This window comes from Aulostomus chinensis, chromosome 19 (assembly GCF_037954235.1).
Source record: "Aulostomus chinensis isolate RoL2024-O1b breed Wild chromosome 19, RoL_Achi_v1.0, whole genome shotgun sequence".
In the NCBI taxonomy this organism is placed as follows: domain Eukaryota; kingdom Metazoa; phylum Chordata; class Actinopteri; order Syngnathiformes; family Aulostomidae; genus Aulostomus; species Aulostomus chinensis.
In genome coordinates, this window is record NC_141338.1 from 5,712,130 (window position 1) to 5,733,304 (window position 21,175).

General features: G+C 40.2%; 1 protein-coding gene across 5 annotated transcripts in view; it reads left to right on the forward strand.

The window, feature by feature from the left end:
• Positions 1 to 21,175, forward strand: part of garnl3 (GTPase activating Rap/RanGAP domain like 3) — a 65,926-nt gene that overhangs the window by 21,986 nt on the left and 22,765 nt on the right. For all 5 annotated transcript variants that reach the window (XM_086187587.1, XM_086187590.1, XM_086187588.1 and 2 more), the window contains exons 2-11: positions 2,762 to 2,831; positions 13,976 to 14,050; positions 14,623 to 14,722; positions 15,919 to 16,037; positions 17,771 to 17,835; positions 19,740 to 19,803; positions 19,970 to 19,996; positions 20,446 to 20,521; positions 20,615 to 20,713; positions 20,899 to 21,002. In XM_086187587.1, the coding sequence (XP_086043713.1) occupies positions 2,762 to 2,831; positions 13,976 to 14,050; positions 14,623 to 14,722; positions 15,919 to 16,037; positions 17,771 to 17,835; positions 19,740 to 19,803; positions 19,970 to 19,996; positions 20,446 to 20,521; positions 20,615 to 20,713; positions 20,899 to 21,002 (799 nt within the window). The remainder of the gene's footprint in view (positions 1 to 2,761; positions 2,832 to 13,975; positions 14,051 to 14,622; positions 14,723 to 15,918; positions 16,038 to 17,770; positions 17,836 to 19,739; positions 19,804 to 19,969; positions 19,997 to 20,445; positions 20,522 to 20,614; positions 20,714 to 20,898; positions 21,003 to 21,175) is intronic.

Below are 21,175 nucleotides of genomic sequence, written 5' to 3' on the forward strand. Positions count from 1 at the left end.
ATCTACATTATGTATAAACGTCTCCTCTCTGCTTTCATATCCATGGGAGAGCAACCTGAACAGAGAGGAAGAGTGAGATGGACAAGGTGTGTGTGTGTGTGTGTGTGTGTGTGGGGGGGGGGGGGGTCCAGTGAGACATGGGAAGAAAAAAGGCATGAAAATACATGCAAATAATAGGTAGACAAGTAGTATTAATAAACACACAGAATTAAAAACATCTAAAACTACTCTCACTGCAGTGTAGTGTAAAAGTGTCTTACCCAGAGGTGTACGCTATCTGATGGCTGTTCTAATTACATTAGCCATAAAAAAAACCAACAGTTTTTGAAGTTTCATGTGACAGAATGCCATCACAACGGTTGAGTGATCAAATTATACCACCTGAGTCTTTCTTGTAGCGGTCACTTTGCAGGTTTTGAACCCTGTAGTCTACAGAGCTGTGATGGCTTTCTGTGAGGCCATCAGAGGTGCGCTAGTTGTGTAAAGGTGATTTCAAGCACAAGGTGATTAAACTTAGTGATATCTTGGGTCTAGACTCCACAACGATGGTCCTGCATAGCACTGGGAGAGAGGTTGCAACCAAAAATACCCTGGGCTAAAAGTCTACGTCAGAGATTTAGGAAGTTCATCTCACACTGAGGTGGCATGGCTCCAAGGTTGAGTGGCCATCTTTACAACCTCCTTTAGTGTAGTTCTGACCAAATATCTGCAAAACCAACAATACTCCTTTAGCATCCTGCCTCATTTTGTGCTCACATACTGAACAGCAAGAGTAAATCGTTAGCATGTTAAGATTTAGCAAAAGAAGACTGCTACATGCACAATTCTCTCTCCGAAGGATGTTGGAAGAGTTTCAGACCGTTATTCTCATTTCTTCATCCACCAGGAAGGGGTCCTTTAGGTCTTGATAACCCTTCACTGACCTCAACTCACACAATAGTCTGTACTGACAGTCCTCTTATATGAAGCAGACTGTCTTTTGTTGCTCTGCGAGATGCAAGCTCATATTTCTACTCATACTTCTCAATGTCCTCTCTTACGCTCCAGAATAATTACTGATCTTAACAGGATATACTCTTCCTCCTGGCTAAAAACATTTTTTTCTGTAACCCAATGTACGATGCAGCCTGTTGTGTAATTGTAGGGCAGCTCCAGCCCACTGGTTTGTGAACTCTGGTTCTGATGTCACGAGTTTGGTTTTTGGCTGTAGACATTATGACTTTTTACAACCGACGCTAACCATATTTCGATGTGGCGGTGAAGCTTTAGAGGAGGACAAACAGGTTGTCATCAGTGGTTTTTCTATCACGAGTAGCCGTACCCTAAATCATTCCCTGCCGTATCATAAATAATCCTGTAAATAGGACCATGATCTGCAAAATGAAATCATGTCTCATAGAATGAGACCTAAAACTAGCCATGAGACTACAAACTCTCTTGAGAAACTGTTAACTGAGGGAATATGTCAAGTGAGACGTTGGGTACTTTTACATAATCCGGCCATTAGAAAGAACGGGTTTGAGGCAGTTCCACGTTCAAATTTAAGAACATAGATGGTAACCCTGGGATGAAAGGCTATAAAGCTGTTTTTTTTTAGCAACTAATAAGTTTAATTTTAATTATTTTATTTATGTTGAGAGTAAAACGAGCAGATATGAATTTAACATAGTTTAGCAAAGAGATACGTAAATGTCTACATTCCAAAGTATGTTGAAAATACTGAGCTTTTGCCCTGGATTTTGGATAGACTTTGGACAGTGAGCTAGCAAAAACAAGCTAACAGGCTATAAGTGAGCTAAATAATAGGCTTTTGCCATTTCTGCAGCTTTCTCTCTGTGTTCCAAGCCGAAATTCCACATAACACAGACAAAATAAGCCTCTCACCTCAGGCTAAGGGAATTACAGACATCAGACATATGTATGAAGGAACAAAGCATGAAGCTCACTAATTAACATATGTTTGTTAATCTGAACACATGTTACGGTTTTGCAGTCACTCCTTGTACTTTTCTGTTGTGTGCGCTTTGAACAAGCTTAATGCAAATGCTAAATGCAAATGTGTGTTTGAGTGCTTTTCAATGTTTTGTGAGTCAGGTTAAGTATTTCTTCCTCAAGTTAGTTCGTCGACTTGTGGGTCCTTTGCCTATGTACACATATGGCATGTGACAGTGGCATCAATGTGCTCATTCTCAGAAGACCTATTAGTGTATTTTCCAAAAAAGTATAAAGTATATGCTGGGATGATACTGTCCCAAAAGTTGAAGAATCGATTGTAATCGATTTAAAAATCTTAAGAATGAATATGTTTGATTTGCCTGACTTTGTCATACTTTCATCAGATGTGTGTGCTTTCTGTTGTGTGTGGCCACTCTGAGTGTTTTTGACTTCTTGAGCAGCAGCCAGCTCTCCCAGCCAGCATCCATCTATCACTTTGGCTTAATTCAATCAAGACCCGCATCTCAATCAGAACTGGGTTGGTCCGCTGCTCCCGGCCAGTCACCCTGCCACCGCCAGCTCCACCACAGCAACAAAGACAGGAGGAAGGGAAAGAAAGATTGAGAAGAATTTAAAAGGGAAATAAAAGCGAGATAGAAAGAACATGGTGTGACATGTCTGTCCATGAACAATAAGACAAAGAGAGATAAATTGATGGAGAGATGAGATGCTGCAGCTGCCACTTGTGTATGAGTGATGTCACAATTCATGTTTTCTGTATGGTGTGATGCAGGGTTATATGTCTGATCATGCATCTGTGTTACAGCTCTGCCTCTGAGGACTTGGGCTGCAGGCGTGGAGACTTCAGCAGGAAACACTATGGTTCTGTCGAGCTGGTGAGTCCCACCCACAATGCTTTCATCTGTTTCTTGCTCTCTTTGTGCTGCCGCCGCCGCCGCCGCCGCCTCCTCATCTTTATGATCTCCCCTCCCTTTTGGTTGGCATGGATGGACAACAGAGGGGGGCTGATGAGTCATGACGTTCTGGGTGTGGTCCGGCTATGTGCATTGCCAGCGTGCTCACCATCGTTTCTCCTCTTGCAGTGATGCAGGACTCCGCTGCCTTCTTATTTTCCAAACTTAATTTGTTTTGTTCCTATTGGTGTGAAGTCGTGGCTCAGTGTGTGGCATTGTGGTTGATTGCTAAGCTGTTGAGTCATTGGTGCTTTTAGGGGAGTGTGTGCTTGTGAGTGCGTGTCCCTCTGCTGTGAGTCTGTACATCCTGATAGAGGGACAGAAGTCCTAGGGTTTCGCACTACAATCGCACTTCCTACCAGAGACACATTGTGGGTTTGTCTGTGAGGGCTGCGCGCTATGTGTGTGTCAGATTAGTGTTGAGAAGAAACCACATGCTGCCTATCAGCACCGGCAGACTGACACAACGCTGCTGTGTGTGTTGGTGAGAGATCAGCAGTCAAGCGCTGTGCTGAGTAAGAGCCAGGATGAGGTCACTGATAGCCTCAAGATTCAAAGAGTATCTGTCAAGTGTAAGACCAAGAGCCCCGTGATGAATATGATATCAGATATTAAGACTATGTGTTGTTAGATGACTTAGTGAATGGAAAGATTGTTCAAAGATCCAAACGCTAATTGAGTAGTGCAGGAATAAGCCCAAAAAAACAGTCAGCATGGCTGAACATCTAGCTGAAATTACAACAAAAAACAAGTAGCAAAATGAAACTACAGAGGTTATATAGAGCTTTGTACATCCCACAATTGTATTTATACTTCAAAAAACAAAAGCAGTGTTCATTTATGAAGATTATCTTGCTGAAGAAAAATTAAGTATCATAATCTTTGGTTTGCAACTGAGCTTAATTAATTTTTGATGACCCGATGTAAAAATCGTGAAAAGTGTTGTAACTTTCTGGTCTTTCCAACTGTCAAAACCATGTTCGAACGATGGAGGAGCTCTTTTACGGAACGATGGTACTCCCTGCGATGTTTCCCTGCCCACTGAATCTCATGAAGCTGCATAAACTGGCAGGTCCATCTTTACTCCCTGTCTGGCTTAGCTTTTGTTTTATCCAGAGCATGGGTCAGAGGAAATACTTTATCTTCTGCTGACATTTTACTTGCTCTGAGATTCCATATCATAGCAATCAAAGTGTCTAAGATGAAAGCGTTTCGTCTCTAAAGCACTTGGTGAACACACACCTGTAGTTATGGGGACTTGTTGCACTACAGTAATTATAACTCCTATAGTGGCTGTGAATGGCATGATTATGCTAACAAAAACTAGCAACACTAATATAAAATATAAATGGTTGGATTCTTAATGGCAAATTTCCTCCTGCTGGGCTCTGATGACTGGCACCTTAGCAGCTCCATGGTCTATTAGTTAGTTAGTATTTCAGTCATTTTGAAACACTGAGGAGTGATTCTTGAATTACAACTGAGCATATGTGCTTTAACCAAGTAAATTAGTGCACACCAATTAGAACTCACATAAATCTTAAGAGATTATCCGTCTGTAAAGGCAATTCCTGAAGGGGACATGAGGCTGCGCATGCTTAATAGAACAATAAATGGATAATGGAACATTAGTGGCATGATACACCCCAGCTCGATCTCCTGAAATAACCACAAAGAGGGAAAACACAACTGAATTCTTGCTTGTGTTGTACGTCGCTTTGGACAAAAGCATCTGCTAAATGAAATTGTCGAATTGTAGAAAACACACGATGCCAAACTTAATTTAGTAGCTCTGGTTGGTCCTTGCAATAAAAATGTTCTTTTAGTTAGAGAAGAAATGTGATTGAATTGCTTGTATGAACATACAAGAGAAACAGGAGTCTGGAGTTTACTCTGCTTCAGCCTGTAATGTCTCTAGTGGAAGCTTGTGCAAAGGTTGGGAATTTCTGCAGAAATTCAGGTCCATTGCAGAAATTATGAGTGTGCAGGGGGTATGATTCTAACTCCGGAGTTTCTAGTTTCCTTAAAGAGTGTGTAATTAATACAAGCAGTTCTATAATTGCCTTAAAAGCCACAACATTAAAAAGATGTGCTCATTTTGTGTTCTCCTGAATATAAAACTGATTCAAGATTAATTTATTTCTCTTTGAGAGGCTGCAGCCCAGAGATGGATCCAACCTCAAAGACTGTTGTAGTGATGCTTTGGCCTTGTGCTTGGCCTTTAGGAGGCTGTGATGGATTCCAGAGATTTGTCAGAGCAACAAGAGCAGTTTCCAGAAAGTATGACCCTGTTGCAGCCTGATATTTCTGGACTGCAGACTCATTTAGTTTGTGACATTGGCCTCCAGAGAAATCCATGTGAGCACTTAAACCACGGCCATACAACTTATGATGAGCAGAGTGCTACTGCTTTCATTCATCCTCAGTGCTCCATATAATAGTTTTTACAATAGTTTACCTCTAGCTTGCGGTGGTGCTTTTTAGGTTTTAGAAGACCCTCATTTATATTCAATATCATCTAAATGTGATATCGGAACATGGATTTTTTTTCAGTGGAGAGAATCGTAATACTGCTTTCAATGTTGTTTCAATGCAAATAATAAGTCACGTGTCTCCCAAAATGAAATGAATTATATATTATCTGATTTCTGCATTTGCTTAAGAGGTACAATGTATCTGGCTACATCTTGTTCTCATGCACTCTTTATTTCAAATCAACATCAATGGTAAATAAATCTATATTGGTTGGAAATATAGGATTCCTAGCATGTCTGGTTTCTGTGTTTTGGGTCTTAACTGAGGAAACCTCCATAACTGCCACTCAGACCTGATTGTGGGGCTCATTTCCCGTCATTGTCAAGGGTTTTCCTCATTATCATGCTGTTTTTGGGTTAGTCTCATGTGCAGTTTGTTAATTCACACAGCAGAATACTCTTTCGAATGGTCCTGATGATCCTCGGAATGTGCAAATAGGAGTAGCACCTTGCTAACATTTTTTTTTAACTTTCAGCAACATTATGATGAGAACTAGTGCCGTTGCTTCTTGCATTGTGAGGTGGCCTTGTGTCTGTCAAAAGTCACAACATAAGTTCTTCTTCTTCTTCTTCTTCTATATTATTATTATTATTATTATTATTGTCTTGTGCCTCAGTATTTTGAACTGTCAACCAATTATATCTGTGTACCTGACACATGGTCAGCTGCACATGCTCCTGTGATTTGATTGACAATGTGAACTTGATGTACAGGAACTCAGTACCTGATTGCCACACATACAAACACACCCTGGCCATCACTACAAATTTCATGCTCAAGTCACTTCAGTCAACACTTGTTAAGTTCCTGTTAATCTCTGTGCCAGGGCACATACTCACATTTTAGCACTCATGCACACAAATGAGCAAACAAATTCTCCACGATGGGATCCAAATTCAGAGACACACACAATGCAAACACAAGAGCAACTCCCAAACCTCTCACTTCACTCAGCGGCAACATGTGTCTTGATGCCAGCAACAATCAAACTCATTTCATCCTGGCGCAACAGGCCGGAATTGGCTTTATTTGAGGCCCTCAGAAGGAGATGGCACAGACAGGCAAGAGGTGGGCACACCACTGGCTGTCTCCCAGCACTGTGTGGTCTAAAACATAGGTTGTTAAAGGTATTGTTGAGGGTAAAAATACACACACACACACACACACACACACACACACACTCACACATAGAAGCAAAATTGCATAGTGTGTGTGTGCGCGTGTGTGTGTGTGTGTGAGTGAGTGAGAGGAACACTGTTGAGAGGTTCGCTGTCAGTCTTGCACAGTGACTGGTGAGCAGATGGCTTCACTTCCACCTGCCTACCAGTGTTACTGTCTCTGCCTCAGAGGCTTTTCACTGCAATGTCACACTGAATTAATTCTGACTCCAGTGTGTGTGTGTGTGTGTGTGTGTGTGTGTGTGTGTGTGTGTGTGTGACGAGGTGATTTTTGCAGAACAAGATAATACTAAAAATTATTTTCCCCTTATAGCCACAAAATGTTTAATTATTCTTTCTTTTATGAGATGCTAATATTGAAATGTCTATGTTGAATTTCTTAATCTTAGTAAAAGAGTATCAAGCACAGAAAGTCAGGGAGTGCTCACAGTAGTGTCAGCCACACCAGTTGGGATGAGAATTTATAAGATTTGATTTAATGTGATTCCATAATAAGAGTTGATTTGCACTAATACTTACTAAGTTCTTAGTTTTCTTTATGACTCAGATTCCTCAAATTTCCCTATTGAATCCTGTCCAGGATTAAAAGTAGGCTTAGCATCAAGAGAATACTTCTACGTATTCATTTATATTTAAGTTTTCTGTTTAAGGTACCTTGAGTAACACTGAGGGCAGCAGTGGCACTTGAACGTAGAGAGTAAGATGAATGGTTTCTGTTTGTTCATGAAACAATGGGTCAGCTTATCAAGTTCTCATTTTATTCGAATGCAAGCCATCTTGTCATCATTTCTAGTGAAATGAATGCATGCCTTGGGCACTATTTGTCATGCAAGCAAGTGAGTTTGAGATTAATGTGATCGCAATATGACTAAACTGGACTGATAACCTCAGTCAATCTTCAATACCCAGGTAAAATGTACAGTTTGGAGCAGGTTCTCAACTGGAAAGCGCCCTCAATTTCATGTGCTGAAAATTTGCTAACTTAAGCTAGTTAGCATTAGCCAATTGCAAGCTAATGCTCAAATCAAGCTGATTTTGGGCAGCAATATGTTTTATTTCTTAATAATTAACCTTCTCATCAGAACATCATTTTTGCAGTTTCTTTTTCTTATGGTTCATGGTACCATATTCTCCTCCTGCACTTGATGTCAGTTTTCTTCACTTCTCATGTCCATTCCAGCTCACCCCCCCCCCCCCAAACATAAACAGCTCATAAATTGAGAGGATTTTTGAAGGCAACGATAACATACAAAAAGTGAAAGTTTCAAAGGGAAGGCCAAAAAAAATCACAGGTGGTTTCCCAGCTGTTGTCAGATAGAATTATTACTCTGGTTCCATCACAGGACATAAAAGTCAAAAATGATGCATAGCTGTGCCAACGCTCTGGTTTTGTCAGGGTTTTAAGAAAGGACTGGATGTATTTAGGAGCTACAACCCACACACTGTCAAGGTTCACAGCGGTATTATTTCCTTCCATGTTACTGATTGGATTTGTCATTATTTTCCTGAAAAAACACTACTTAAGATTACAATGACAGATGAATCAATTAAGAATATTGAGAATATTTGTTGATTTTATAGTTCTTTATGATTGCAAATTGAAGGTCTTTGTGGTTTTCAGTTATTGGCCACACAAGAGAAGCAATTTGAGCTCTTCAACTTTTGGAAATTCTAATGTTTCTCTGTTTGGATTAGATCAGACTGGTCAAATTATCTGAAGACTTCTTGGCACATCGATCAGTAATTACTGTAATTCTGTTTTGAAACTTTGCTGTAGGTAGCCCTGCTCCAGCTTCTTTTGGTACAAATCTTTGCTCAACTAACAGACACGTGCCCAGACGGACATACAGTATGTGTGTGGACTGTTTCCTCAAACATCAACAAAGTATCGAAACTGAGGCTTGAACAAAGTACATACTCATGAGTCAGAGGCGCAACCACTGACAAAGAGAAGACGGAAAGTTTGGTAGATTAACAGATACAGTTTCTGTACTCTGTCACCAAGATTAACTTGACAACTGCAGACCGGCCTGGAATCTCAGATGCAGTCTGAAAGCCTTAAGACATTAAAAAAATGTATTTACATCCTTGAAAGACAATTTGAAGGTGTGCAACTTTGTCAGTGTAATTGATTCCTCTCTACAGCTTCCTGTCTAAATACCAGTTATGTGTAATATCTAAAATTCAGGTGATTCAAACATTGGTACAGGATCTGAATCATCCCAAGGTTAAACTCTCATGTCTCTCCATCTGCACTTCCTTGCATTTTACCTGATACATAATAATTGTCTATTAAAACTGCTGATGCGTGCTTCCGCTCTGCTTCTGCAATCGCAGGCTTGATCTGTCCTCTCTTGAGTCCCCTTATAGCTGCCACACCCAAGCAACATGGCTCCTGGGTGGGTTCTTGCCCAATACTTCCAGTCCCATTCTTTTAAATTTGCTGTCATCAGTGCTGCTGTAGTGCAAATAGTCAGATATTGATGTGGTGCTGTTGTTAGCATGGCTGGGTTTGTCCAAGCCGCAGGCAGCTAAAATGCTAATCAGCTGCAGTTAGTGGCTACATGACACACAGCCATGTTACAGTTGGTAGACTTTGCTTTAAATGTTGAATATCCCTTTACTGTCTACTGATTTTTCCAGGTCATACCAATGGTGATCAGTTTGTCTGATTGCAACTTGACTGTTTGAAATAACATGATACCTTTTTAAAGCTATGTTTATCTCATTGATGTTTTTTTCTCAAAGAACTAAAACTCTTCCTTAAATGCAATATTTATGTAGAAAAAGAAGCTTATTGTGTTGTAAATAAGCTCTGAATACATCAGTGTCTACATCAAATTCATAACATATTCCCATTTCTTCATGGAACTCATTTCTGATGTCAGTTACTCTCAGCATGAAGTTAGTTAGCCCATTATTTTGTTTAGAAAAATGCGCTTAAAGCAATGCAGTGATTTGATTAATGCTTAAATGTCGACATTTACAAGCTCTTCACTATTACAAGAGAAAAGACTTTGATGATTTAGCAAACAAAACTTAATGCTATTGCCAGATTGGTTGGTTGGCAGTTTATACTTAAGTGAATTTTATCAAGAGCAGTTCAGAGCTGCTATCGATATTCCAAACTGTGATATGTGCATAGCAACTTTGTTCCAATGCAACAAATGTCCTGTCAGGTACTTGTTTTAAAAGGATTTTGTACAGTAACCTTAGAAATTGTGTTGTGCTAATCACATGCCTTTTGCTATTGGCAATTAACTGCGCTAGGTCACCAGTATAGGTAGTAATCTTGTTACCCTAGCATGCTAATGTTTGCAGCAAATACACCTTGTCAACTTTGTCTCATCTAAGTTAAAAAAAAATGGAGAGACTTTATTTTCTTTAAGTTCACGGAACCAAAAAATGTAAGGGAGTTTTCAGGGGTAGGTCACCAGTATAGGTAGTATCTTGTTGTGATGTTTTGGACAGTTTTGCTGTTAGTCTCCTTTAGCTTCAAGCTAAAAAGAATTATGGCTGGTTGTTATTTTTATTCTGGAGTCATCAAAAAGTTGTGTTTGTGGGTGGGCATCTTTAGGAGTCCAAGAAGCCTATTTGTAAGCATTTGAATAGCAATTTATAATTTTTGGTTGAAGGAACACAATAAACTATAAAAAAAAAAACACAAAATTCTAAAAAATAAAAAAAATGACAAGGCGAACAAAATTTGGAGAGGGTCCAATATGCAACAATCACAACAGGTGATTTTTCAAGCCATTTACATTTTCTACCTCCTCTTCTCTTCTTTTGTCTCACTTTTCCATCTGTTTTCTGATGGTCTGTCTCCCATATTGTCTCCCTGACCATGGACCTGCCTCTCTCCACATCCACCCGCTACCCCCCCCCCCAACCCCCCTTGCCATTCGCCGCCTCTCCCGGTCTGCTACCCACACCTCGGTGTTCTCTGCCTTCCTGGAAGATTGTGAGTGTGCATGAACAGGCCTGCTGATGAGATCAATTATCTATCAGCAGTCACAAAAGTATTGATTTAATACCCCGACACACACTCTAATACACACACATCTGTCTTTGCACTGCGGTGTCCCGTAGGCCTTGGGGAAATCACAGACTCGCTGAGTATGCAGTGAGCTCAATTGTGTTTGTGAAATATTCAAGTCATGCCCTAAAATAAGAGCTGATCGGCACGTCCGTAGAACAGTTTATGTGCGCGGCACCTATAAAGCTGGAAAGCCTCAACCCTTTCCCGTGGGCTCAGGCATCGCGGAGACAGCTATTATTCCTTTATCATTCTTTTTTTGTTGTCATTACACATTGCTCTTTGCCTCTCTCCCTCAGTGGCTTCATCTGTCATTGCTGCTCCTTTCTCTATACATTGATGCCTCTTTTCTTTTTGTTCCGTCGCTCCACTATTTCACCTCAGCAGTAGAGAGGTGTTTTATGGGTTGTTTGTTAAAGCGTAGACCAGAACGGGCGACCCCTTTTTTCCATGTTTCCTCTCCGTTGCCTCCTCCAGCCCAAGGGAATCATTGGAGTGCAGCTTCTCCTTCTTTGGCTCTCTTCTGTTGCATGATTCAGAGGCAGGCATGTACATAGACTCCCCAGAGCGCTTAATGTCTCCTTCCTCCTCATGCCATACTTGTCATTTTTTTCACCCCAAAACAGCAGAAAACCTATTCACAAATGCATTTGTAACACTAAATTTTTTTCACTCTAACATAGACACACGTGAACATATTTTCACCAGGGATTGCTCTGTCTGAACGCTGCATTGGTTTCCTCTCCATTATCCTGCAATTGGACAGTTAATGTTGCAGAAGGCATGAGCAACACAGAGAGATGCAGCCCTATAGCTTCGACATTCAGTTTACAGTTTTTAATGGAATAGCAAAGCTTTCTCACTAACTCGCAGTGCAGACTCTTTCCCAGTGGCTTGCCAGGAAATATGCAGAAAATCTATTTGTTTTCAACCCTATTAATATGCATATGAAAGAGGAGAAAGCCTGAGTTTTCTGCTGCCTCTGCTAAGACGCAACCAATTATTACGTAGAAACCTCTGTCGTTTATCAGAGTGTTACACCTGGAGGGAACAAGCTTGCCTTTTTATTTACAAGACTGTATCATCATATACAATAAACCTAAAGAAGAATTTTACCTTGTGTGTATGCGCAATGATATATATTTGACATTGTTCGGAGTTTTTATGTGTACAACATACTGTTTGCAACACCAGTATTTACTTTAGTGTTATTCAGTTGCTTTGACTTGCTAATGTGCACAGCAAAGAATACAATATATCATCGTAATATAGCTAATGTGCGTGATGAAAATCAGAAAAAGATTGACAGAAAAATAAATGTGATTATCAAATGTTCACATTAACTATTAGTGTCTCTCAATATGGATATTGGTATTAAATACAATAATTAAATACAATAATGCGTTCGTGTTAGGGATGTGGCAATACGTCGATTGAACAACCAACGTTTAACTCAATGTCAACAATATAAGTAATAGCCTACTTAGCCTTTTGCCTTTCAAAATGTTTGCAAAAAATGCACAAGTACACTTTTATATGCTTTTTTGCATCCGAGGAACCACTTACAGGATCCTTTGGCTGGACCCAATTGATTTTCGGCTGATTATTTGTAACAACTCACAGATTCCTCTTCAAGATCAACTAGAAAAGGATTGTGTTGTTCACATTTCTACTTTGTTTCCATTAATGCACTGAGTACTATTCAATTTACAGGTAAGGAAAACATAAAATCTCAAGTTAGGTTGTGTATTATTTCTCTAAGAAGGGCAGATCCCAATGAGCCTAGTCTGTCATACACCAAACATATAGGAAATGGCTCACATTTTATTGTCTTTTACTGGAAACCAAGCAATAATAAAACAGTTGAATGTTCTCTTATTCAGCCTTTAAATTAGTCTGCTATATGGAGACAGGCTGTGAGATAAAAGGGGGAAAGAACATCCTAGACTATCTTATCCATCTTCCATTCAGTGTACATGTTATTGAAAATTGGATGACGTTTTATCATTAATCAGCAGTCCACGTCCACTCCCTTTCACACAAACTAATATGTCGCCCTCCGCTTGCTGCTTAAGACCTTTATAGGTCATCTGCTGACCAATTCAGCAATGCAACAATACGTCAGCGGAGACCTCTGTCGGTGAGGGGCGCGAAGAAGAGTCCAGACAGTCAAAGAGCAGAGGCCAAAGATGCAGAGAAGAAAGGCTGCAAGTTAACGATGAGAAAACAATAAGAGAGGAGAGGCTCTGCAGTCCGTTGCTTGGCAACCAAACATTCGGTGCAGTGGTGTTGGGGGGGGGGGGTAAAAAGGAAATGGGGAAGTGAAGAATACATGGATGGAGGGATTCTAAATGTCCACAAGAAGAAGAAGAAGAAGAAGATGGCAAATTGCTTAAGAGAGTTATTGCCAGCTGTAACACTTGATGAGTGTTGAAAAATTAGCATCATATTACATATGTACATTAAGATTTCAATTAAGATTATTTGAGGTTTCTTTTCAGGATTAAAATATCAGGCTTTATTGTTTAAGAACATCGAGTAAATGTACACATATCCATTAGAAAACTTGTATTTGATTTTACATCGTTTCTCTCTATCAGTTGAAGAAAGTGAATGTAACAGTTTAATATTTTAGGAAGCACGCTCGGTCTAATAAAGCTGTCATTTAGTTTAGCTTAGCTGGGTTAGTTATAAAGACAGAAAGCAGGAAGAAAGTGCCAGCTAGTGTCAGTCACACACACAGCCCCCCCCCCCCTTAAAAAGGAGCTAGCCTCTTAGCTCTGTGAACACTTGCCAGTTGACATGCTCACCGATTGATATATGATTTTGTTTTAGTTGCATAAAAACATATTGCACCAAAATATGAAATACGTCTGCTGAAACATAGGAGAATTTCTGGAAAGTTACCAAAAAGTGGAAAAAAAGGATGTAGTGTAGATAAATCCACATCCTTGTGGGCTTTCTTTTACACCACAGTCAATCATAACAGACTCTGCAGAATGAGGCCATCACATGATATGGGCGTGGCTTGAGATAGTTGCAAGCAGTAAGTATGATAAGTTGAGGATGGTATATGCGAGAATAAAGATTGTAACAGGGAGTCAAAGGCTGAAGGGTGGAGAGAATCTACTCAGATGGAGTCACAAGTACAGATGTGTTTTTAGCTGGACTCATGCTGGTGACACGTCTGCCATACTTCCTCTTTCGCCCATGATATTGCCCAGCTCTCATGTATTTATGACTGGCTCATTGCTGTCTGGCACTAGTCATAGTTTGTCAGGTATCTAATTTTAAACATATCTCTCTCTCCCTCTCAGCTGATTTCCAGTGATGCAGACGGGGCCATTCAGAGGGCAGGACGCTTCAGGGTGGAGAATGGCTCGTCAGATGAGGTACATTCCGTCTCACACATTTAATACATAACACGTGTCCCTTCGGTTCTCTCAATGTCTTTTGGAGCTCAAGACGCCATATGTGAGTTCTTGAAAGGGAAAATACACTTTGGGTGGAGTATTGCAATAAGCTACCCACCTACCAGCTACTAAATTATCTTTCAGCTTCTCATCTAACATTTGGCAAAAAGCAAATAACCTTTAATTGCTCCAGAATGTCAGAGTCACCTAATATATATCAGAGGAGGGTTTGCAGGTTCACACTGCTTCAATTTTAGAGGATCACAAACTAAATTAGTCGCAAACCGTAATCCATAAAGTTTGCAACAGTCTTTATTGGTGTCTCGTGCCCAACTCCAAAACATGATCCTTCCATTCTTGATCCTCAGCTTTTTATTTCATGATACATCAAAAAACAATTCCAGAAAGAGTGTTTCTGCTTGGGTTTGTTTTCTTGTTCTGTTTAGTGATATTTACTGATGTACTGTGTAACAGTTCCCTCCACAGAGGAGGCTCACGCTGTGACCGCCATGACAATGTGTGATGTGTGTGCATGTGTGTGTCATAAGCAGACTTCAGACTACACCCCGGGAACCTGGAGGAGAACTGATGTCCATCTGGAGAATCCAGAGTACCACACCAGATGGTTCTTTAAATACTTCCTGGGAAAAGGTCAGTGTTGCTCTGTGGAGCTCTGTTTTCAAAAGCAGTGTTCTATAGAGGCAGAAATGCAGAAGGTGGCAGTGAGGTGGAGTCTATAAACAGGTTCTTGGATGTTTCAAGAATAAAATGTCCATTGACTTTCCTCCCTGGTCCCCATGATGTTTCTTATCAAAAGAAGTCAGCCTTGCGCTCATGCTGTACTGCCATTCATTCAAGGCCAAAATCTGTTAGCATCCAGCCATACAGTATTCCCACTGAGAGTCTCTGCTACACTCTAATCCCATACACCATCCAGGGAGGAAACCTGTAGAGTATGAGCAGGGCTCACCAGACGGAGCAAAGGCTTGCCTCCAACAGATAACACAATTAAGATCGGCTGATGAGACGAGCTAAGAGCTTTGCCCAGGATAGCAGGAGCCATTCACACAAGTAAGCACCCTCTAAGGTTGTTAAAAATACATGAGAATCGCTCACTCACTCCTCTACCTTTCTGACCTGCGTCATCTAGCCATCCTCATTAACACCCTGCCTGTGCAACTAAAGATCATTGTCCAGATTTCACTTCTGTGACTCGAATTAGGAAGAATGGTTTCCGCTGAAAGGTTGAGATAAAGGACAGAGTCCATCCAGAGATAGAGGAGATAATTGTGAGGGATAGCAGGAAAGTCAGCAAGTAGGCGAGAGAAAGGCATCTTATCCACTAGCCAGGGACTATTCCTGCGATGGCATAGCTTGTTAAAAATGAGCCGTGTCTCCAGAAACTTGGCTGGACCTGTTGGGACTGCAGCTGAGCCATCTGTGTCTCACAGCCTGAGCAAAGCTGACTACATTGTACAACACGACGCATAATGAACTCCAGGCCAATGTGAGCATTTCCTATCTGATGAGGCAATTTAAGCAGAACAATGACTTGAAAGAAAACACAGCAGGAAAAGAAAGCATAAGAGGACAAAGAGGGAGACAGTGATGCAGGAAGAGATCCTGTGTTTAATTGGGTTTGGAGGTCTGTTCAGCATCTAATGTTGCCCTGTCAACTGAAGAGACAGGAGCACCAGTGTTTGACTCTGTTGTTGTGTTGTCATGCACATACATTCATGTAGGGTTGTGAAGAAAGCCATATATTGACATAAGTAAACCATCAGTCTCCAGCTTCATCCACCTGTACTAAATATCATGTACAAGTCTATATTATCTGTCTCCCTCAGTCCACCAGAACTATGTGGGCACGGATGCGGAGAAGAACCCCTTCTACCTGTCAGTCGTCCTGTCAGACCAGAACAACCAGCGGGTTCCTCAGTACAGAGCCATCCTTTGGAGAAAAACAGTGAGTTCACCATCTGCTCACCTCACAACGGTGGAGCAGAAGCACTTACTTAATTAAAAGTAGCAATGCAGCCATTTTGAAATGCTCCGTAAATGCCGGCAATCAGGCCAAAAATATTGCCTTAATAGCATGAGCATATATCACCACAGCGTCCATGTGTGCTTTGTATATTATTACAATTATTATTAAAATCTGTATAAACTATTTAGCATTTATAAGAGAAATATTTAATTAGTTGTAATGGTTTTCAGTGTGTTGTCAACAGTTACAACTTTTCTTCTTAAAACCCATTTTATGTTACTACTGTCTGTTACTGTGTTGTCATTCATTGTCAGATGACGTCTCAACATAAAGTTATTGGTGCCATTAGGGAGGAGATAAATTTGTCACTAAATCTACTATCCAGAGATAATTTTGTTATGGGCTCACTCCCGCTGTGATGCTAGTCGACGTGTTGACTTTCCCACCAGTTGGGTTCTTCAAGTTGTGTTTTTTTATTTTGATCTCAGCTACACCAGTAAAGTTTCATCACTGCATCGTGCACTGGTGTGTCAAATAAAAATATTTCGGGGAATTTTGCTGGTTTTCTTGAGAGCTTTGTGGTGGTTTTTAAGTCAGTGGAGCGAGACAGGACATGTAGGTGTAAAAGGGAATGCATACTGGTCAGTGTCACAAGATGTACACAACACGCTACAGTAATACCACAAAGGCCGAAATACTCCACATGTCTAAATCTGATAATTGCTTACTCCAACTGTGACCTCATTCATGTGACATGGTATCTTATTCAGAGTATTTTTTTAACTGAGTTGACATCAGACTATTGCATGACTGCAAAATATCAACAATATATTACAATATATTATCAGTATACTTTCACATTTGTAGTTCTGTCAAATTCCTTTTTTTTTTTTTGTCTTTTTAGGAATATGTTTTCTTCATGGTGACAGGAGCTCCCGCTAAGACCATGTTTTACCATAATGGCACTCAAGTTAAGACTCACAAGGTTAAATCATGAAGAGCCACAGTCTGTAAAATGCACTTATAGTCTGAATGACTGTAGTAGTAATTGTCTGATAATGTTTAAGGCATTTATCAAGTCTGAAAATGGACTTTTTCCTGCAGTTGTGGGTGGCGCTTTCTCTGCAGTCTAAATAGGAAAAGGAACAAAATATCATCTTGGGACAATGCCTCTCCACTCTTGACTCATAATGTGTGTAGGTGTGTGAGATGCATGTACATAAATGTGTGTTTGCAGTGTGATGAGTCAGCTTCATGACCAGCATAGCTTGGATCTAATTTGGGCTCCCAGTCTCATCTGGAAACTGATTAGGGTGGCCCGCCTCAGCTGCCTGATCACTTTGATTTGTCTTGTTCCTGTGCAACTCTGACTGCTACAGGATGTTGTTGTTGTTGTTTTTGAAGGGGAACAACTTAGCTCTGCCTGAGCTGTTTTTGGTTTTTTTTTATAATCCATCTTTCTGTAATTATTCTATGATCGAAAGGAAAACTGTGTAGTGTGCTATGAATTTGATTCCAGGTAAGTTTGACGGATAATCCTCTAAAAAGTAGCGCATCATATTTGTTGATGAGATTTTTACGAACCCCCCTGCAATAGATTGGAAAACAAAATAAGCCTGAGTTGAGCCAGTGAGTCCTCAAAGAAACAAAGATTGAAGCTCACTGTGTTAAGATTCTGTAATCCCTGATATGTGTCACTCTTGTTCACTCAGGGGACTCTGAAGATCAGCCTCCCCTACAGCCCGACCAAAACACTATCAGTCAAGTCCATCCTAAGGTGAGAAGTCCAGCCGGGAGCCCTTCAATCACTCTGTGTTATACATATTAGAGTAACACGTCAACTTTTTGGGAGATGCAGTCTATGTCCATCATTTTTTTAACACACAAACAGATAGATACCCCTTTCTCCTCTGTGTGCATTACAGAGCTCCGAACACCCATCAAACAACAAACTCCTAGTTAGCTTAGTTGCCTCACCACTTGCAGTGAACGCTAGCCATGGGGCAGCCAGAAAGCTGTCTCAGCCTTTGCCTACATTAATAGATCAAGCTATGTTTCGCATTTGGCATGAAAAAATTTGAAAATTACAAGATGTTGTTATTTTATGAGATATCAGTGAGGTATCAGTCCTGCGCCCAAGGTTTCAAAGCCTCCAGTTGCTCCTCTTCGTATATTTAGATTAAAATAAATCAGGCTCAGGTTCTTGGTCTGTCCAGAAGTAATCATCTTCTTTGCTCTTAAGTCCTCAACAAAATTTTTGTTTTGTTGACCAAAGTTACAATTGGGCTTTTGAGGTGCTGTTTCACCTCAAGTGGCCCAGTCAGGAAAGTAGTTCCAGGTATGCATCTGACTCTAAAATAAAAGCATCTTGTAATTGTCAACAGTTTTCAAAAGCAAATGTTGAACACATGAATACAGGCAAAAAACATTTTGGATTAAAGTGTATTTGAAGGTATTTGAGATGCTTTTCTGTACAACCTCATTGCTACCGTTCATTGCAGCTGAGCTAACTTGCAGGAGACTGTCCTGTGAAGGTCTGGAGCTCCGTAGACGGGAGAGAAGGGTGTCTATCTGCTGGTCTGGCTCTACAAAAATGATGGATAATAAGTGTATTTCCCCAAAAGTTGGCAGTTAACATTGCTGTTGAAATTTTGCTGTGTCTGAGACATAAAGACTCACACACAGTGTTGCCAGACGGGACTGAACAAATATCTTTGCCAGCCAAAATGAGTGTCCAGTTAGCAGATGGTTCTCTTTATCCATCTGACTCAAGAAACCACACACAGATAAGTCAGTTGTACTATCAAGGTGTTTATATGGTGTCGATATATTTGAAATGTCTGTTTGATTTATTTTGCTAAATCACAATACGTCACTTCTTTGTGACTTAGAATGCAAAAAGAGCCAACCACATTTATATTTAGCATGGAGCTAATGATGACTGACAGCAAACAACAATTAAAGTGTCCAAAAAATGTCAGTTTGAAACTCCCAAGCACATCATTTAGAATAATCCATGTCTTTTTTTTTGTATCAAACCATATGCTCAGTGATCCACCAACAAGATCTGTGCTTAAAGAAGCTGTGAGACTTCCAGTTCAGTGCTACTGCGAACGAGTGTAGACAAGTGTGAGGGAGTGGTTTTGTGAATGCACCAGCTGGTCATGCTCTTCTTATTCATAAACACCTCTCAGTGTAACCCATTACAGCTCAACAGCTCCACAAATTAGAGCATCTAAAATGACCACTAAAATAAATCAACAGCTCTCTTGAATAGATGCAATAAAAACTGAATGTTATAATCCTCACGAGAGGAGGATTTATTGCAGGGCTGTTGTATTATACTACAAGGTATTTAATAGAATTGACAAGTGAGTATATGCTAAATAAATATGTTCACTGTCTTCAATATTATGTTTTCCAGCAATGGAGCAGATGTCTGAGTGACTACTAACAGGATATAACATGATGAATGAAACAGGAGAGTGGAGATTATGAATTCCTCAGGCTGGGTGGCTCCACCACTCAAACTCTGAATGAATACAAATAGTACAAGCAGGATGAGAAATCCCTCGTGTCCGTAACACTCATTTATTCTGCGTGAGCCTCTGGGCTATCTGTCTTCTATCAATCCTCAAAACCCCTCTCTTCACCACTCCTTCCTTGTTTTCTTAATCCCAGTGCAATGAACATGGACAGGTTTGAGAAAGGCCCCAGGGAGATCCTCAACCCAGAGATCCAGAAGGTGAGAGAGACACCAGAGCATCTATCTGCTCCGAATAAAATGTAGCAGTGGTCCATTTTATGCCAGGCTGGATCAGCAACACCTATACTGTACGTCCTCAAGCTGTGTTATCTCCACGCAGTGCTGGTCAATGTGAGCGATAACTGCTGTGTCCTCTTCCCCTCAGGACCTGCTGGTGTTAGAAGAACAGGAGGTATGAGACGATGACGCTTCTAACTTTTCAGTCATTGATTTATGTTTGCGCTGTTTGCAAAATTTTCAAGGTTAAACGCTGTCTTTATTTATTGTCATTTCATCCGTTTTTCTTTTGTTTGCTAGACTGGTTTAAGATTCATCTCGCCTACACAAACACACACACACACACACACACACTTGACAAACATATACATACATACATACGTGTGTGTGTGTGTGTGTGTATATATATATATATATATATATATATATATATATATAGTTTCTTGCAAATGAAGTAGAAACACTTTGCTATCTTGCAAGAAATAGTACTTAGTACATTATATAAAAACATTTTATACATTTTACATTCTTTATGTATTTTTCTGACAGTAACAGCACTGAAGTTATATTAAATGCATGGATTGTACTTTATTTCATAACTTTTTCCCAACTTAAACTGTGTAGGGTTCTGTCAACTTTAAATTCGGTGTCCTGTATGCCAAAGACGGACAGCTCACAGATGATGAAATGTTTAGCAATGGTAAATCCTTCTATACTTTGCAGATATTCAGATATTAACAATGCAGTACATACTCCTATAGAAGATGTCTACTAAGTTGAGTGTTTGTTTTAGAGATGGGGAGTGAGAGCTTTGATAAGTTTCTCAATCTTCTTGGTGACACCATCACCCTGCAGGGATGGGCAGGTTACCGCGGAGGGCTCGACACCAAGAGTAAGAGAGCATTTGCTGGATTACATTTTATTATTTATTTTGTGTATTCAACTTGTGTAAGGTCTGTGTTAAAATGGCACTCCTGTCGATAATGGCTGCATCGCAATGTGAGCCTGTTAAAATAGTATTTAAAGTAAGAAGGTTTTTAATGCTCCTGTTCTGTTTCTGTATCATTTCATCTTTAGATGACACTACAGGAATCAAGTCCATCTATACGGTGTATCAGGGCCATGAGCTCATGTTCCACGTCTCCACCATGTTACCCTATTCTAAAGAGAACAAACAGCAGGTGTGCTTCCATATTTGTAATGATGTGTTGTTAGGATTTTTATGGAATAAATTCTTATAAATCTAAAGACATCGCCATCAGCCCCAATTATACACTGCTTATCAGCAGAAATTAGCATGCTAAAAGCCTAAGATGCTTTTAGCATATGCATATGTGCCTAAATATAAGTAAGT